This window comes from Apodemus sylvaticus, chromosome 7 (assembly GCF_947179515.1).
Source record: "Apodemus sylvaticus chromosome 7, mApoSyl1.1, whole genome shotgun sequence".
Classification (NCBI taxonomy): domain Eukaryota; kingdom Metazoa; phylum Chordata; class Mammalia; order Rodentia; family Muridae; genus Apodemus; species Apodemus sylvaticus.
In genome coordinates, this window is record NC_067478.1 from 77072953 (window position 1) to 77090224 (window position 17272).

The 17272-nt window shown below is 39.4% G+C and overlaps 1 protein-coding gene across 1 annotated transcript in view; it reads right to left on the bottom strand.

Moving 5' to 3' along the window:
- Positions 1–530: 530 nt before the first annotated feature.
- Rdx (radixin) overlaps positions 531–17272 on the bottom strand; it is a 40408-nt gene continuing 23666 nt past the window's right edge. The window contains exons 10-14 of the mRNA XM_052188344.1: positions 15188–15318; positions 7961–8121; positions 6672–6764; positions 4063–4305; positions 531–2927 (exon numbers count right to left, since the gene is read on the bottom strand). Coding sequence (XP_052044304.1) covers positions 2763–2927; positions 4063–4305; positions 6672–6764; positions 7961–8121; positions 15188–15318 — 793 coding nt within the window. The 3' untranslated portion in view covers positions 531–2762. The remainder of the gene's footprint in view (positions 2928–4062; positions 4306–6671; positions 6765–7960; positions 8122–15187; positions 15319–17272) is intronic.

The window sequence follows — 17272 nt, forward strand, 5'->3', positions numbered from 1 at the left end:
GCTCTCTAGATTTAAAAAACCCATTCTATAAAAATGTCTTTGCTTTTCAAGATCAGTGAAATCACTACCTACTCCTGGAGACAGAAATAAAGTAACAATAGTTGGCTTAAAGTGTTCTAGATGAGAGCCATTATTCCTTTATTTATGAATATCTGCCAAGTATTAGTGAGAGACCATCTAAAAGGCAATTCTACATTTATGGTACCTGCCCCTACACAACTTTAGTAAGAACATCTGTCTGGGTAAAGGTGCCAGCATAAAGTATGGAGAGCACCAGAGACTTCAATGTGAGAGGAATCAAGAATGATGCCTTCCTTGGGAAAAAGAATCAGGACGGTGTAAGATAAAGCAATGCCTAAATTCCCTCGGACAGCTAGAGTTACTCATGAGTCACTGTGACCTACCTCCATAGTAAGTTTTTGAGGATTCAAGCTTTGTTCCTAAAGATATCTCATCATAGAGTTCACGACTCAATTCCAAGAGCTATGCGAGAAAACCATGTTAAATAACAACAGAGGACCTCAAAGGCATGAGCTTTTGTCACTTTATTGTTAACCAATGAATATTATCCAAAATTAGAGATGTAATTGTAATTTACTTGTACAACATGAAATTATGCTAATGGGAAATTACCAAATACTCATTAGTGTGTTTTTACATTGCTATATGAACATGTGCTCTCAACCTCTAATGATAAACGTTATAATTGATGCAGTCACTATGAAAACCCATTGTGCAAATGGCTGTTCCTGTTTAGAAAAATTCATACAGCTATAAAAAAATGGATTAAACCCACTTTAATCCTAATCTACAAAATAGACTATTAACAGCAAATATACCTGGTAGCCTCTCAACACTGTAACAACTGGTGTAGCAATGATAATGTACACAATGCAAATAGAAAAAATATCCATAAAAATCGGAGGGATTTTTCTTTTAGCAATTCTTTTAGCAATAAGGACTATTGCTCTAATGCTTTGGAAAAGTGAACATTTGTACTTCAAAGTTTGAACAATAAGGCTGACCATCTCTCCCTCTCCCTCACAAATGATGCACGTGCACAGCCACTGTACACCAGTCACCTCAAGGCTAGCCAGGTGTCCTTTGTCCTACAGAGTCCAAAAAATATATTAACCCTTTCCTTTTTTATAATGTCTGCCCAAATTAATCCTTTTTAAGTCAGCAAAAATCAAAAACCAGCACAAAAACAAGTTGAATCTACTGTGCATGAAAATCGCTTAATAAAATGGCAATTGTAATAGGTAAATGTTAAGTCTGAGTGCATAATACCAAATGGGAAGCAGCTGAGCCACACAGAGAAAACAAGGCTTTCTGAATCTTCAGACTCAGGTGCTTCATGATCAGAGAGCATAAGAGCATTTTTCTAGCTGCAAAGACTTCTTCAGTAAGACGTAATTGAAATTAAATTTGTTTTTAGAGATTGCAAATAAAATAAGCAGTGATTTAGAAACCAAATATGCTAAAACGAGGTCACCCATCCCATCAAGAGCAAAGAATGGGAACACTTCACGTGCAGCAAAGGCAGTGTCTTTCTCACAAAGGATCACTCCACTTCCTCAGACACAGAACACCCTTCAGGGAACAGCATACCAGTGAGAATATACAATCTAAACACAAAATCAGAGCCCCACAATTCAACAAAAAGGCAATTAAAACATCAGCACTGGAATCTCAAAGCATACTCAATGAAGGACATGATTGAGACTGCGCATGGGCAACAGACATGCAGGACAGACTGTGTGAACAGTCATCACATGAAGAGTGAGGTAGTATTATGTTCTCGGAACTTATGCTTCCATATGCTGCCCTTGCAGAAAGCCAAGGTTTGGGGTCCCCCTCCCCTTCAACAATTAGAATTAGCTATCCTCAACAGTTATCTCCTATTGGACATCTGTGTTTCTAAATCAACCTAAGAACAAAACTTGAATTTTTTTCAGAGACCACATACTTGCAGACAGTGCTTCATCAATGATTTTCCTAGAAGCAACTGCCTAGTGGCGCTCTCTAAAGTGACAGGCGGGGGAAGCCACGATAGGACTACAGAGCGTGAAACAGCATCACTCAAGCTATCAGATGACTTAAGCATCTGACACTTAAGCAAACACTCAATAAAGTAATTAAGGGATTTCTGTAATTAAACCACTTGCTGCATACTGTGCTATCCAACATTCTAATCATCTTGCGATGTAGTCCCATGTCTGTCTGTCTACCCCACTATCTCATTTTATATACCTCCAGTAAGTGATCCGTGTGACACCAGAATTACAGCTCTATCATGACAGGGCATGAGAATGTCACACTGACAAAACATGAGAATGAACATGGAGATATATGTAGCCTACAACATAGAAAGGGCAAAGGAAACTGAGTTCATTAACTAAGCATGCACTGAAATGTCCACCATTGTCCTAAGATGTACAAAGTGCTCAAAGCACACACACATTTGTCAGAAGCAGACATTAGTGTTAACATTCAACTGAAAAAGATGAAACAAACAAAAAGTGAAATGTACAAAATGGTGACAGAATGCCATTATCCATTCCCTGGACAAAAGAAAAATGACCAAACATGACATCACACTGCCTTAATGCTGAAGGACGCCCTTCAGTGTTCTGCTAGTGAGCACAGTCAACGGTCTGAGTGCTTTGGCAAGGTGGGGTGCATTCCACTGCATCTGCACAGGCCTGCTTTTCTCTGGTGGTGGTTCAGCTTATGAAGGACATGTATCACAAGAACAGCTCTCACATTGCTTCAAACTCATCGATGCGCTGCTTTGTGTTGCCTTGTCGAATCTGTCGCAGAGTCTTGTACTTGTCACGGCCTGCCTTGACATTCTCAGCATGAAGAACATCATTCTGTGTCTTCTTGGTTTCATCTCTGGCTTGGGCTAATTCTGAACTTAATGCCTGCATTAAAAATATATATACATTATTATTCCATAAAGTTATAAAAATTATGACAATAGGTTAAAGATGCAAAAATACATGTATAACAAATCTGACTTTTAATATATTAATCTTTCCAGTGGGGAATGATTTTCTGGGTGGTATGCAAGCTTCTTCTTATTTTTATTTCATGTGCATTAGTGTTTTGCCTGCATATATGTGTAAGGGTGTTGGAGCCCCTAGAGCCAGAGGTCTATAGACAGTGTGAGCTGCCAGATAGGTCTGGGAATTGAATCTAGGTTCTCTGGAAGAGCAGCTAGGGCCCTTAACCCCTGAGCTGTCTCTCCAGCCCATAAGCATCTTTCTTTAGTGATTGTGATTATAGGAGAAGAGGCCAAGATCTGTCTTCTCTTTAGTCAGCAGCTGAGACCTTTTATATATTGTGAACTACTTTAATGTTCTTCTACTTTAATTCATGGAACAGCTGATCGAGTCCAGTGCAGTCATTTTAAAGAAAAGAGACTGTAAAATTTAAAAACAATAGACTAGAAATTTTAATACAGTTAATACAACCATTCTTTTGCTTTATTTAGATTTCACCTACTTAAAAATTAGGTAATTTTTAAACTGTTGAATAACTCTAAAGTTTCTTATTCTGACCTAACAATGCACATTTAATAAATTGATCTTTTATAATTATAAAATACAAATAATTCCAATGATATCTTTTAAAGGATGAAGTATCAAGTATTACATTTTTTTTTTGTTTTATATATATGATGAGTACATTGTAGCTGTCTTCAGACACACCAGAAGAGGGTGTCAGATCTCATTATGGATGGTTGTGAGCCACCATGTGGTTGCTGGGAATTGTACTCAGGACCTCTGGAAGAGCAGTCAGTGCTCTTAACCACTAAACCATCTCTCCAGCCCTGCATCATTGTTTTAAAGACTAATTTCATTTTACACAGCACTAGAATACTTTCTTCCACTGGCAAAGCCCCTTGTTAACAGGGCTGTGTAACAGAAACACTAAGGGATCGCCACACTGCAGGACAAATGAGCCAGTCACAGGCCTGACCGTGTTAGCAGGGGCTCAGCAGGCTGACGTGAGTGGAGACTGCACAGTGTAAATGCACAGCTCCGCTGGCAGTACCTGGAGCTGCTGCTTCACGCGCTCATTCTTCTGGGTTTCTGTCACCCGCTCCTCCTCGCTTCGGTGGTTCACCACACCCTCGCTGGACAGCTCGGCACTGGCCTCCGCACTGTTCTCATCCTGCTCATCGTGCTCGTTCTCTGTGGGCGGGACCACTGGGGGAGGGGGAGGGGGAGGTGGCGCAGACATTACAGTTTTTAGCTCTTCTTTGGTCTTTTCCAAGTCTTCCTGAGCTGCAAAAGCCTGAAAATAAATATTAATCCAGGTTTACTCTTTGTTTCTTCTGTAAATGTTATGCAAATGCTTGTTGGAAAACAACTTAATGGGTATAATGCTGAGAATGTCATAACAGATTACACTTAAGCGACAAGCAGAAAAAGAACAGTCAATGCAGGAATCCAAGTGTCATTACTGTAACACAGGGATCAGTTGAATCACTGACCTAATGATGGGCTAACTACAGTGTCGTCTCACATCAACACGAACTATCCAAAAGCACTGATATTTGGGGGACAACACTTCCTGGATTGCCTGGAAAAGTCCCTTTTATAGTCTTGTCCTGTGTCCTTCTATTAAGAATACTATGTTACTATTCTCACAAAGCTCCTAAACTACTGAGATCTCCTTTAAGATTTCCTTAAGCTTTAAGAGCCACATTTCAGTTCACAGGAAATACTCAGGATATAAAGGGATGACACCATGAGAAACCAAAGAGACAAAGACACAAGGAAGAGTATCCTACAGGTCCCTCGGCAAATCAGTGTCAGAGGGTCTATCCTGTGCTAAGATTTAAAGCAAACAGAGATTCTAAACTCCTGCTTTGCACACGGCAAACTACCTACAAATTACCAACCCTAAAATCTAATCTAACACTGAGATGAAAATTAAATAAAATTGAATTATATAAATGGAAAGATTATATATACACACGTGTGTGTGTGTGTATGTATATATATACTTATACATGAACAGGAATAGAAAAGGATCTACACTAATGTTTTAAAATAACATCCTGGCTTATAGGACTATAATTTTCTTTTTATATTAATTTTTGTTGACTGTGTGCATTTTTAAATTGTTCATACGACTTTAAGATTTGTGTCTCTATAGTTCATAAAGCTTCCTTTAAACCAGGTCTATATCATTCTCACAACAAAAGCAATATAATGGGGGAGACTAACCACTTTACCCTTTTTCTATTTATATATGTTATTTTACATATACACACATGTAATATAAAACGTCCCAAATAATTGAACTTCTGCAAAGATATTTTTTGGGATTTTTTAAGATTTATTTTTATTTTCTGTGCACTGGTGTTTTGCTTAAGTGTGTGTGTGAGGGTGTCGAGCCTCTGGAGTTGTAAGCTTGTAGCAGTTGTAAGCTGCTATGTGGGTGCCATGTTGAACCCAGTCCTCTAGAAGAGCTGCCAATGTTTACCATGGAGCCATCTCTCCGGCCCTCTACAAAAAAAATGTAAGAGTAGATCAAAAGCATTTTATCTAGTAAGAGTATTTTATTGTAGAAAACCCACCATATATCTCACGTACCTTCCTTGGGTATAAAAATTTAACTGTACATACAAGTTGATGTTTCTGAATTCAACTTTTTTTCTTTCCCCATCCCTCTAATTACAAGCTTGACTTTGCACTTGTGAATTCTATTAGAATTCTTAGCAGTATCCACTGCTCCCTTAAGATCTGTAGGCAGTTAAAGGTTACTGTCGATCGTTAACTAATGAGCAGGGAGTTAATGTTCATTGAGATAGACATTTTCCCCCAGGAGCATAGCCACCAGCAGGCTGTCCTTGCTCCTGTAAGTAAGATTTCACCCCTACAGACTCACTGGTTCAGGAAAAGTAGAAGAGGCCACACGGGGTCAGTGGGCCAGCTGGTTGGACTGTCTAGGACACCCATGTATGAAAATGCGATAATGCCCATGCATAATTAAAGCATGCAAACAAAAACAAAATTGTACTAGTAGCAAAACTACGACCCTACCTCAACCCCGCCTCCGGTAATTGGCTGTCGTGACTGTTTCAGTCTATCACAGAGACTCTCTCCATTCTTATTTTCATTGCTACATCCTTCAGACATTTTAAGCATCCTACATCCCAAATCCATACTTCATGTTGGTAAGTTTTTGTTGTTGTTTTTAAAAAAACATACCTAATTGTGCTAATTGTGTTCTGAAATCTTCATTGATGTTTACACACACATTCTATACCAAATTGCATCAGTAGACCATTTTAAAGTCCCCTATAACTCAATCTTCTATTATCTAACTTGCCACCATACCTACTTTTTTGGCCTTATACTTGGTTGTTAGCATTTACTTACTGACCGTCCTCAAATCTGACACTTACACTCCTACCTTCTTGTACTCATCCAATCTTCTCCTTCTGGAACAACCATCAACACTTTAATCTGATTCCCTGCAAAATAGCTTATTCCAAGACCCCACACAAATGCTTATGGATTTCCCAGACCGTGTCTAGTCCCTGCGGGAGCTGATCAGCTCTTCCGCACTCCCCAGGCCTGAGCACACGCTGATCTCACTAACGCAGCACCCATTCCCCAACAGCTAGCCCACGACAGAACAGCCGTTACTTTGTGCTGCCACTCCGTAGCCTCCTCTTCCTTCTTTTTCTTGGCTTCTTCTAAGAGTGCAATCTTGGCAGTGAATTCGGCAAGTTCTGCTGCCTAAAATTAAAATGTTTATATATTATCAATACTAAAGAAAATATTTTTAATATTCTTCTGTGTTTTTTAGTCAAAAACTAAGTTTGGGCTGTTTTAAGTTCCCATTTTTCAAAAAAGCAGTATTTCCTGAAGGTCTTAATAAGTAGTTTGTAGAAAGTACTTGAGATAAAGTAAAGTAAAAAGATGCTTATTTTATAGATAAGCAATGACTTGTGTTTCCGCAGTAACCTTTGAACAAGTTGAACAAATAATTACATGATGTTCTGCAGTGCTGAGGGCACTGCCATTCTCATCTCATTACTTGGCAGTCCCATTTTCAAAGAGAAAGAACCAGAAAGCTCAAAGAACAACTGACAGGTGTGCTATTAAACATCTGGAATCCACACTCGCTTGGTATTTAGGAGGTGGGCGCAGAAGCATCAAGAGTTCAAAACCAGCCCAGAAACCAGCCCCGCTTAGCAGCAAAACTTTGTCTACAAACAGGATTAGAAGACACGCAGTAAATAAACATCTGCATTAATATGCATATTTAGGATCTTCCCTGTGTCATACATAATTTCATTATTTGCAAGTATGCTAAGTAAACAAAACTCCAACTATGGCTTATTACCATCATACAGAAACCAAACATACTGTGTCACTTTATCTACCCCACAGGTGCCATGTGGCCTCTGTAGAGGTTCTCATCCTGTGAGTTATGACCCCTTTGAGGATTAAACCACCGGCTCACAGGGTTCCCTAAGAGCATTAGAAAACAGATATACACATACAATACACAACAGTAGCAATATTATAGTTATAAAGTAGCAACTAAGATAATTTTATGGTTTGGGGTCACCACAACACAAGGAACTGTATTAAAGCAATATAGCTTTAGGAAAATTGAGAACCAGTGGTCCAAATGAATAAAAATATTTTGTGGACCATAGGCTCCATTTAAGAGGAAACCACAAACAATATATTATATGAAAGATAATTAATTTTCATTAAAAAAAAAAGAACTGGAAGACATAAATGCATGGACCCTTTATCCTGTTTGGTTTTCCCTTCCTTTTTTTTTTTCTGGCAGAAATAAAATGTCCAATGTCTGTCACTTTGTTGCTGTCCCTGTGGCATGCTCTTGAGAAGGTACGGATTTGTGGTCATCTCTGTATTTCCTCAAGCTTTGCTTTGTCTGAGAGTGACCAGGCCCTTACCAGCTGCTCCTGGTTCTTCATCTGGTCAGCAGCCTGTTTGGCTATGGCGGACTTGGCCTCCTCCGCAGCCCGGCGCTCCCTGTCCAGCCGCTCTGCCTCCTCCTTCGCTCGCTGGCGCTCCTGCTCCAGTTCCAGAGCTTTCCGAGTCTGTTCTTCGAGTTCTGTTAAATGTGTCACGCAGCCCACAAGCAGGTTAATTTCAATCATCCTCATTACAGCAAGAGACCAAAATGTATAGTTTTTAAGATCACGTGACTAGATATACAAATACTTCATTTTTTAACCCGGTAAACAGTAATAATTCTTACAAATTATGTAATTCAAAATTGTAAGGACACGAAAGCCCTTCTGGTTCAAGTTGTGTCACAAGGCTTTAGAAGCGCATGCTTAATTTTCCAAGTCTACTTTTAAGTTAGACCTGAAAAAATGAGCCAAGGTAGGGAACTGGGTGGACTAGCTCAGGAGAGCACTTGCCTAGCAGCACAGGCCCAGGGTACAATCCCTAAACTGTCCAAAAAGGAAGACTCAGCTGTTTATCTCAGTAGAAATCTATAAATCAATGCATTTTAAGACCAATGATGCTAGCCTTGTGTAGTACACAAGATGCTCCTAGGCTCCATCCTTAGTGCCAGGACAAAATATAGAGTCTTACCTACCTACACTAAGAACAGGCAGAGTAACCCTCATCTGAAATTTTTGGAGATTCAAAGTGTTTTGGATGTTTTTTTTTTTTTTCAATATTTAATGTATGTAGTGGAAGAATTTGGAGTTAAGGCTCTTTCTACCTTGAGAATCACTTGTTTCATATGTCCAGAACCTGGCATAGCATCTCCAGTATGTCTGCGCTACAACTGAGACCGGCTGCGTGAAGCATGCTGTAAGTTAAAAACATCTCAGATTTCAGGGGATCAAGATCTTTATGTTTTATTTTTGGTAAGTCATCAGCAAGCTTGACTGGCTAATTGATATTAAATTTGAAAAAAACGACACAAAAGCTCTTAGGTGACCTAAGACATGAAGTGACTGACAATCTGTCCACGTATCAGGCAGAAGTTCCTTTCTTATCCTAGTAAAGTGAATAAGAAAGGAAAATATCACTAACAAAACAACTAGGAAAAAACCTGATGATTCTGAAACACTGAATTTAAGAATTATTTTGGGTAAGTCTCACTAAGGACTGACTCTGTGAGGAGCAGAGTGTAACATCCGCGGAGCTGGCCCTTGCCTGCTGCAGTCTTCAGAGAGCCGTAAAGCAAACCAACCATAGCTAGATTCTCCTTCACATTTTTAATCTTACTGGTCTTGATCAAAACTAGCATAAACAATTTCAGTTAAGAAATTTGAGAGATTTTTGAGGATTAGAGAAAAAAAATGACTCTGGTTAAGCTTTAAGTTTTTGATAAATAGCATACAAATTCCACATAGCTACAAATTATAAAAGTACATAATACAGGATGCTACCATAGCTTAGTTATATGGTCCAGCTGGTCAAACACAAAGAGCTTGTGATGAGAAGTGGTTCTACACACACAGTGTGGCACCTGGGCCTCGTGGTGGTGCAGGGATTGGTCCCATGACCTAGATCTATGGAGGATGGCAGAGAAACGGTGTCAGGCCCAGACACTTCAGCAGAGGCTCAAAGAGTGTGGCCCATTGGGTCCTCCAGGCCCCAGAGGGGCTGAAAATGGTGCAAAAGAACCAAGATGGGAGCCGCAAGCTAACACCTCAGGGACAGAGAGATCCAGACAGGACCGCGGGACAGGTAAGCTGCCAACAAGAAGCATTAGAACAAAGGATGCTGGGTTAAAAAACTGCCTCATTCATAAAAATAAATAAATGAATGAATGAATGTTAAAATGATTAAATTCACTTCCAAAGAAAAAGTTGGGTAGTCATTTGGCTGTAAGTGGAAAAGCTGTTTTACCAGTGCACTAGAACAAGGGTTAACAAACTGGTCCATGGACCAAACCCAACACTAATTTATGAACATTTTATTGAGATATCACCAACACCCTGACTCAGCAGTTAAATACGACTGCTTTCACACAACAGCGACCTGGGTGAGACTCAGGCTGTATAAGCGTCTAAATTATTTACTAAAATAAGTAAGTCAAGACTGGTGATGGATTTGATGAGAAAGATAAAAAAATACTAATTTTCCTCCTATCTGGCTCATAAAAAATCTAGAACTTTCCATCTTATGGGTGGGGCAAGAAGGCAAAGACTATGATACGGCTTATTAAGATCGAAAGTCACAAAGACAAACTGCTTCTGTCTGACTCAAACTGGTCTGATTGGCTACAGGGTTTAACTGGAAGGTGAGAGAGAGTTAATGTAAATTCAAGCATATAAAATCTGAGGAAGCGGCTCCTTTCTTACTCATATCTGAAACCCAGCACTACATGATTTTGCAAGCCAAATAATTTCTTACCCCAGAACCAAGTTTAGAAGCTGTAATATTGCAGTAACATCATTAAAAACAAACCAAAACCTTACATGACTTAATAGACAATATAGCCCAAAATAGTTAAGTTTTTTCTTTCTCTTTTCTAAAGCAATGGTTTATCAACAATTACATTGATTTCCAGAGGAAAACACATGATCTTAGAAGAAAAAAATAGCAATTCAATAATAACAATTTTTAAAAATCATAGAACACTATGGTTGTAAATTATTGACTGAAAAAAAATGTTTAAATTTCTGTAGTACACCCAACTAATGATCCGGTTATATGTTATCATAAAAGTGAAGCTTTCTATGAATAGTGTATGGAGGGATTTTTAGATACAGTAATTGGAACAGTAGGGCACATACACACATATGCTCACACACACACACATGTTGCAGGCAGTGTATGCAGCCGTAGTCCTGGGTACTTTGGGAGGGGAAAGCCAAATGATCAGTTGACTCCAGGAGTGTAAGGCCGGCCTGGAGACTATGCAATATATCTCCTCTTAGAGCAAAATACCCCAGGAAGTAGGTCAGAGGCCTCTGTGTGACAATTAAGAATACATTTTCATGGGCTCTGTGTCTTTATTCTGTAAACAAAAAGGTATCTATTTGCTTTCCCCCAAAGTGGAATAACAGCAAAGCAGCACACCAGCTGGGATTAGCATTCTACTGAGCCAGAAAGACAAAGTATAGAGTCTGGGATCGAAGTAGTCGGGTCTAGGAGAAATCCCTGAAAAGGGGGGGGGGGGGGGAGGGAGAGCAAACAAGGACAAAGATCTCTTCAAATCTGTGTGCTAGTTTCCTTCAATCTATTTGCCAATCCCCAAATGTACACATAAGTGAGACACTAGGAAACATGAAGAAATTGTATCCTATTGATCAGTGGGCAGAAAGTTTGAACACCCCTACTCCCAAAATGTAGAAATACCCAATAAACACATGAAAAGATGTTCAACATCATTAGACAGAGGTAGCTAAGTCAAAACCCTAACATAGCACTGTAAATCATTTAGGAGGATAACCCAAAAGGCGGGCACTACCACATCCTGGTAACGATGGAGAGCTCACACACTGTTACAGGAACAGGGAGCCACTTTCAAACCAATTGGGCAATTCCTTGAAAAGTCAATATGGCCAGCAATATGAAAATGTAAAAAGAAATCTGTATGTGGTCATTTTTAACTTATACACAATACGGTGAAACAGTAGAAACAACGCATTTGCCCAGAAATTGATGAATAAAAAAAATAAAACATAAATTTAAAAAGAATGAAATGTTAATATATGTTACAACAGAAATGAGATGCACTTTGAAAATAGCAAGCCAGTCTCAAAAGAACACTCATGGTATGCACTCACTGATAAATGGATATTAGCCTAGAAGCTTGGAGTACCCAAGGCACAATGCACATATCAAGTGATGCTCAAGAAGAAGGAAGGCATGGCCCCCAGTCCTGGAAAAGCTCAGTGCAGCAGTGTCGGGAATGCCAGGACAGGGAAGTGGGAAGGGGTGGATTGGGGAACAGGGGGAGGGAAGAGGCCTTATGGGAATTTTGGGGAGGGAGGATCCAGGAAAGGGAAACTCACTTGAAATGTAAATAAAGAATATATCAAATAAAGAAAAATACCTGTGGAACTCCATACACTACCCCTTGGAGATTATTTTTAAAAGGGGCTAAGGAAATAATTGCTTAGATTAAATTTATCTTACCAAAAAACAACCCACAATTTTTTATTATCACAGTTCTCAAGGGAGAGGTAACATGACAGTCTGCCTGAGATCCACACGCTAGAGCAGAGCCAGAGATGAAGACCCTGAACTCTCTGATACTTGAGCTTTTCTGCGTCACCTGACTCCTACAGGGTAAAAGGACAAGCATGCAGAGAAGAAAGGGAATATTAGTTTTTAGTGCTAAAAACTATTTAAAAAAAAAAAAAAAAGCAAGCCAAGTAAGGGGATCCAGCCATGTGCTCAGGAAAGGCAGATCTGTGGCACGGTGAAGAGACTATCAGCTGCCCGAGGCTGTCAGGGATTACTGGAGGTATTAGCCAACCGACAGCTTAATTAGTGGGTATGGGATTTCTTAGAGAGGAGACGTTGAAAACCCACTGGAATGATAGCGCATCACTCTCAACATAATAAACATCATTAAACTGTGTGGTTTAAGTGGGTAATTTTATAGCATATTATATCTCAACAAAGGCATCAGAAAAAAATATGACTAAATCTAAGAGCTTAAGAATTAGAATGACAAAAATGATAAATGACAAACGTCTGGGAAGTAGTAAATACAAGAATGCCAGGATTGCTCCTTATCTTGTTCTAGCAAGCTACAAGAGTAAGTCTGCACAGCTTACATCATTTTAGGAATAAACTTCCCTGCGACAAACTACTGCTGCGTACCCCCAACAGGAGTACACAGACCTCTGTATCAGTCTTTCACTAAGGTAGTACCTTAGGTTCTCAGAAAATAAAACTAATTAAAAACAATCCTATTTTTTAAAAAATGGCTTATTTCCATTTCAGAATTTAGGAACCTAAGATGCTAAACTGATTCAGTCAGTCTCACAGTCACCTTCAGTGACAGTATTAAGCTTTACTCTAACCGTAAACAGTATTATCTAATATTCACCACATTACCATGCTGACTGCCCCTCCACAGAACTTCAAAGTACATCAAATGTTTGTAAATTATTGCTCCACCTGCCATCAATGAAGTGCATGCTGCATCAAAGCAGAGACCTTATCTATGCCCAGTGTCTTGTTCCCAGTGCTTCATAGGTGCTCAGAGTTAGTCAGACCACTAGACCACAGGTCCCTTCTGTAGTCTGTCCTATGGAAGTCCAACTCATTTTAATATTTGCTACAACAAAAAATGGATGGTAGGTCTGGTAACAGCATCTTTCAGGAATCCCCAACACATTTTCTTTATGTTCTAGAACAACTGATCTTTTTGTTTTATTTAATGAGTCATTTGTAATAATAATGTCAATAAAAATTAGAATATAACAAAATATAAATTTTTCCTCAAAAATATTATAGATTAATTTAAATATCATGAAATATGGTCAGTTACTGCACTTAAGTGAAAATTTAGGACAAATTACAAGACAACCATGTAGGTGTTAGGACAGCCTGGGAAAGCTTTATTAGAAAAACAACGAATACCCTGGTGTCCTCTGCCTCAGGACGACTGACTGCGACTGTCTTGATGAGGAGCTCTATGTTCTTTATGCTCTATCTCCCCTATACTCTTCAGTGCTTCTGTGAGGTTTCTATGTAAACCATTAATACTTTTATCATACATCCTAAATAAATGAGATTGAAAGATTTAGTAAGTAGCTATTCCCTCAAAGCAGTTATACAAACTTAATCTTTACTATGCAAGTTTTGGTTCTTTAAACACCCTTCAGCCATGTGTGTGGTACTGAGAGCCAAGCTGAGGGCCTCAAGCATGTGAGTGAGCATCTGGACCAATGGGGCTATGCGAGCCACGCCCTAAGCCCTGAAGTCAAACTTCTTCCCAGCACGAAAGGTGCAGCTAATAAAGGTCATGTGGTCCTGAACACACACCATGTCACTCTCAGTCTTCTACGTGTACTCTATCATCTGCACAGGCTTTACTGCTGTGTAAGTTCTATGTTCAGAGATAAAAGGTACCTAGAGCAAAATAAACAGCATCAAATTTGGAATTCAAGAATCATTTTGTCTCCATTTTGTGGTCTATAAACAAGTGGCATACAACCTTACAGTTTTGAAGTAAATTAATTTCCAGATGTGAGAGATAAGGTTTAGCTGGAGTTTAAAATTTTTTAAATTTTGCTTTGTGTGTGAGAGATAAACACATGGATGGAGGCCAGAGGTCTACCAAAAGTTACCTCCCTTATTGAGATGCAATGTCTCATGAACTGAGTCTGACTGATTTGTTGAGGCTGTCTGGCCAGTCAACTTCAGGAATCTACGTCTCAGTTTTCCCAGTACTGGATTGCAAGCTAGTGCCAACCATGCCCAACCGTAGCGTAAATTCTGGTGATCAAACACAGGGCTTCATGATAGTACATGAAGTATTTTACCAAACGAGTCTTGTCTCTAGCCTTATGCACATGCCTGGTAAGATGGCACACACCAGTTACCTTAGCATTGTTGAGGAGGGAGCAGGAGTATCAAAACATTTGAAGCCAGCCTGAGCTATATAGTGAAAATGTGTCCCACCCCCACAATCCACGACAGTCTCTACTGAAATATATCTCCAATACTCCTGGAATAACTGCAGATAACAGTCATTTAGGAGACCACCTCTTCTGGATACCCACTAGAAAATGGTTCCTACTGCTTCTGAAAAATATCTCCTCCACATGGGAAAATGATATAATCAAATTAAACCTTAAATAACACTGTCATTCCCAATAAAAGTGAATGGCTAATTCTACTATTTGTTAAGGAAGGGTATTATATACAGAGTAAGTTCACACTACCTGCTAAGATTCTGCTGCTTGGGAAGGAACAATTTAATTTGCTCAAATAACTGTTTTTCTTCTGTTCTTTCCACTAATGCTCTGTCAAAGTAGTGTACGCCAGAGTCACTCAATGTAAACTGTCCTTTCTATATACTGCAGCACTTTGGCTATAAGCAGAACAAGTAGTTCATCTAAATATGTCAGAAGCAAACAAGCAGCCTGGCGTGTCTGTGTGAGAGGGAGCCTGTTTTTGGAGCTGCATACTTTACACATCGCAGTAATAATCTTGAATTCACTGTTTAAAGACAGACTCTTTACCTTTCTGGGCTTTCATTGTTTGCTCTTCAATTTGCCTCAGGCGCTCCATCAGCTCTTCCTTTTCACGTTCTATTCTTTCCTTTTCTTTTTCTGCTATTTCTCGTTTCTTCTTTTCATTCTCTAATTGTGCCCTTAAATTACAAGTCATATGTTACAAATAAATAGGTAGAAACAAATAGATGAAATTTGTATTAACCCCAAATCAAAGTACAGCGTAAGTATTTAAATGTTTTCAATATATTTACCATGTACATTACACTTCAGTCTTTATCCTGACCTCCACACACATTTATGCATGTGTGTACTGCATGTACATACACACATACCATATACAAGTATACAAGCATGTTCTCAAAGCCAGCTCAGGTGGAAAAAAGCCAGGAGATTTAGCTTCTGCATAGAGAACAAATTATTTGTAACATCTTAATAGCTTGCTTCATTCATTGTCACAACTCAAGGGAATTCTTTGAGTTAGCAGGGGCCCTCAAGGCTTAAAGAGAACACACAAGTACCTTCAATAGCAAAATAGCATGAGGTAAATGATTTTCAACCATTAAAATAAACAAAAATGTAATTTCTGGGTGCTAGCCATGTATGCCTCCATAAAAGATGACTTCACAATTTCATTACGATGGCAGCAAGTGTTTACAGCTGGTAAAAGGGGAAATAATGCCATAGAGATCTAGCTGGCTGTTACAAGTTCTGATAGCATTTGGGGGAGAGGACTCGGGGACTAATATAGCCAAATCTGTCAACAGACATCTAGTAAGTGCCTACCTTTGGTCAAACTCCATGTTGGTGACCAAAACCAAAAAGATGAATAAAAGACACCAAGTTGTTACTTCATATACTGAATTTTCAAATTATTATTTCAATGATAGTATTTATTCACTAAAGTGATTCCATCTCTAGCATTTCCTTAATATTCACAAAACAGTATCATTGCCATCTAGTGTCTACTCTGAAGTCTATTCCAGGCATATCACAAAATGGTACTATCAAGGTACCATTTCTTAGTATAAAAGCCTGATTTTTGGACATTCCTACAGCTCTTGGGCGTCCATCTGTTCCCAAGAGAGAAGTGTGGAACACTGGAGGACAGCTGTCACAAGTTAGCAATAATTGCTGGCAGGACTTTCTGATACACAAAGACTGACACAGGGAGTTGAAGGGTCAGGATGCCTCCTGCTAATTATTAAACTTCACCCCATTTAAAAATCAAAGACCTGGGGCTAGAGAGCACTCGCTCTTGCAGAAGCCCCAAGTTCAACTGCCAGCATCTACATGGTAGGCTATAACTATAATTTCTTTTCCAGGGAATACGACATCCTCTTACAATTTGTGGGCATCTATATGGTGTACATACATATGGAGTCAAAACAGTCAATGCACATTTTAAAGGAATCAAAATCTTAAAAAGAAAATCCTTTAAAAGAACAAGAAAAACTAAAATAAGGTATGGGCCAAGGCTGGAGAGATGGCTCAGTGGTTAAGAGCATCAACTGCTCTTCCAGAGGTCCCAAGTTCAATTCCCAGCAACTACATGGTGAATCATAACCATCTGTAATGCAATCTGATGCCCTCTTCTGGTGTGTCTGAAGACAATGACAGTGTACTCACATACAACAGAGAGAGAGAGAGAGAGAGAGGGGGGGGGGGGAGGGAAGGGGAGGGAGGGAGAGGGAGGGAGGCAGGAGGGACTGGGCTGCTTCACTCAGGTTCTAGGTTATCTCTGATGTACTTAACACCAGAAGAGCCAATGGATCTGCCCTGGGTCTCTGCAGCATTTCTCTCATTTCAATTTATATAAAGTATATTCAGGCAGAGGCTCAAGAAGTTGCAAGTTTTTATACCTCTAGAAAATCTAAATCAAAAGGAGGCAAGTTTGCTCCTTGGGAGAAAAAAAAAAAAAAAGAGGCTCAGTGGCCTTCCCTTAAAAAGCCAGTTGTCCCCTCAGGCTTATTGTAGAAGCACAAGTACCAGTTTTCAAATAACTTCTTTTCTACAGCATGCTGTCTACAACCAGGGTGTTTGCTAGGCTATTCCACGACCCCAAGGCCTCTGTAGAGTCATGTCTAGTTCACC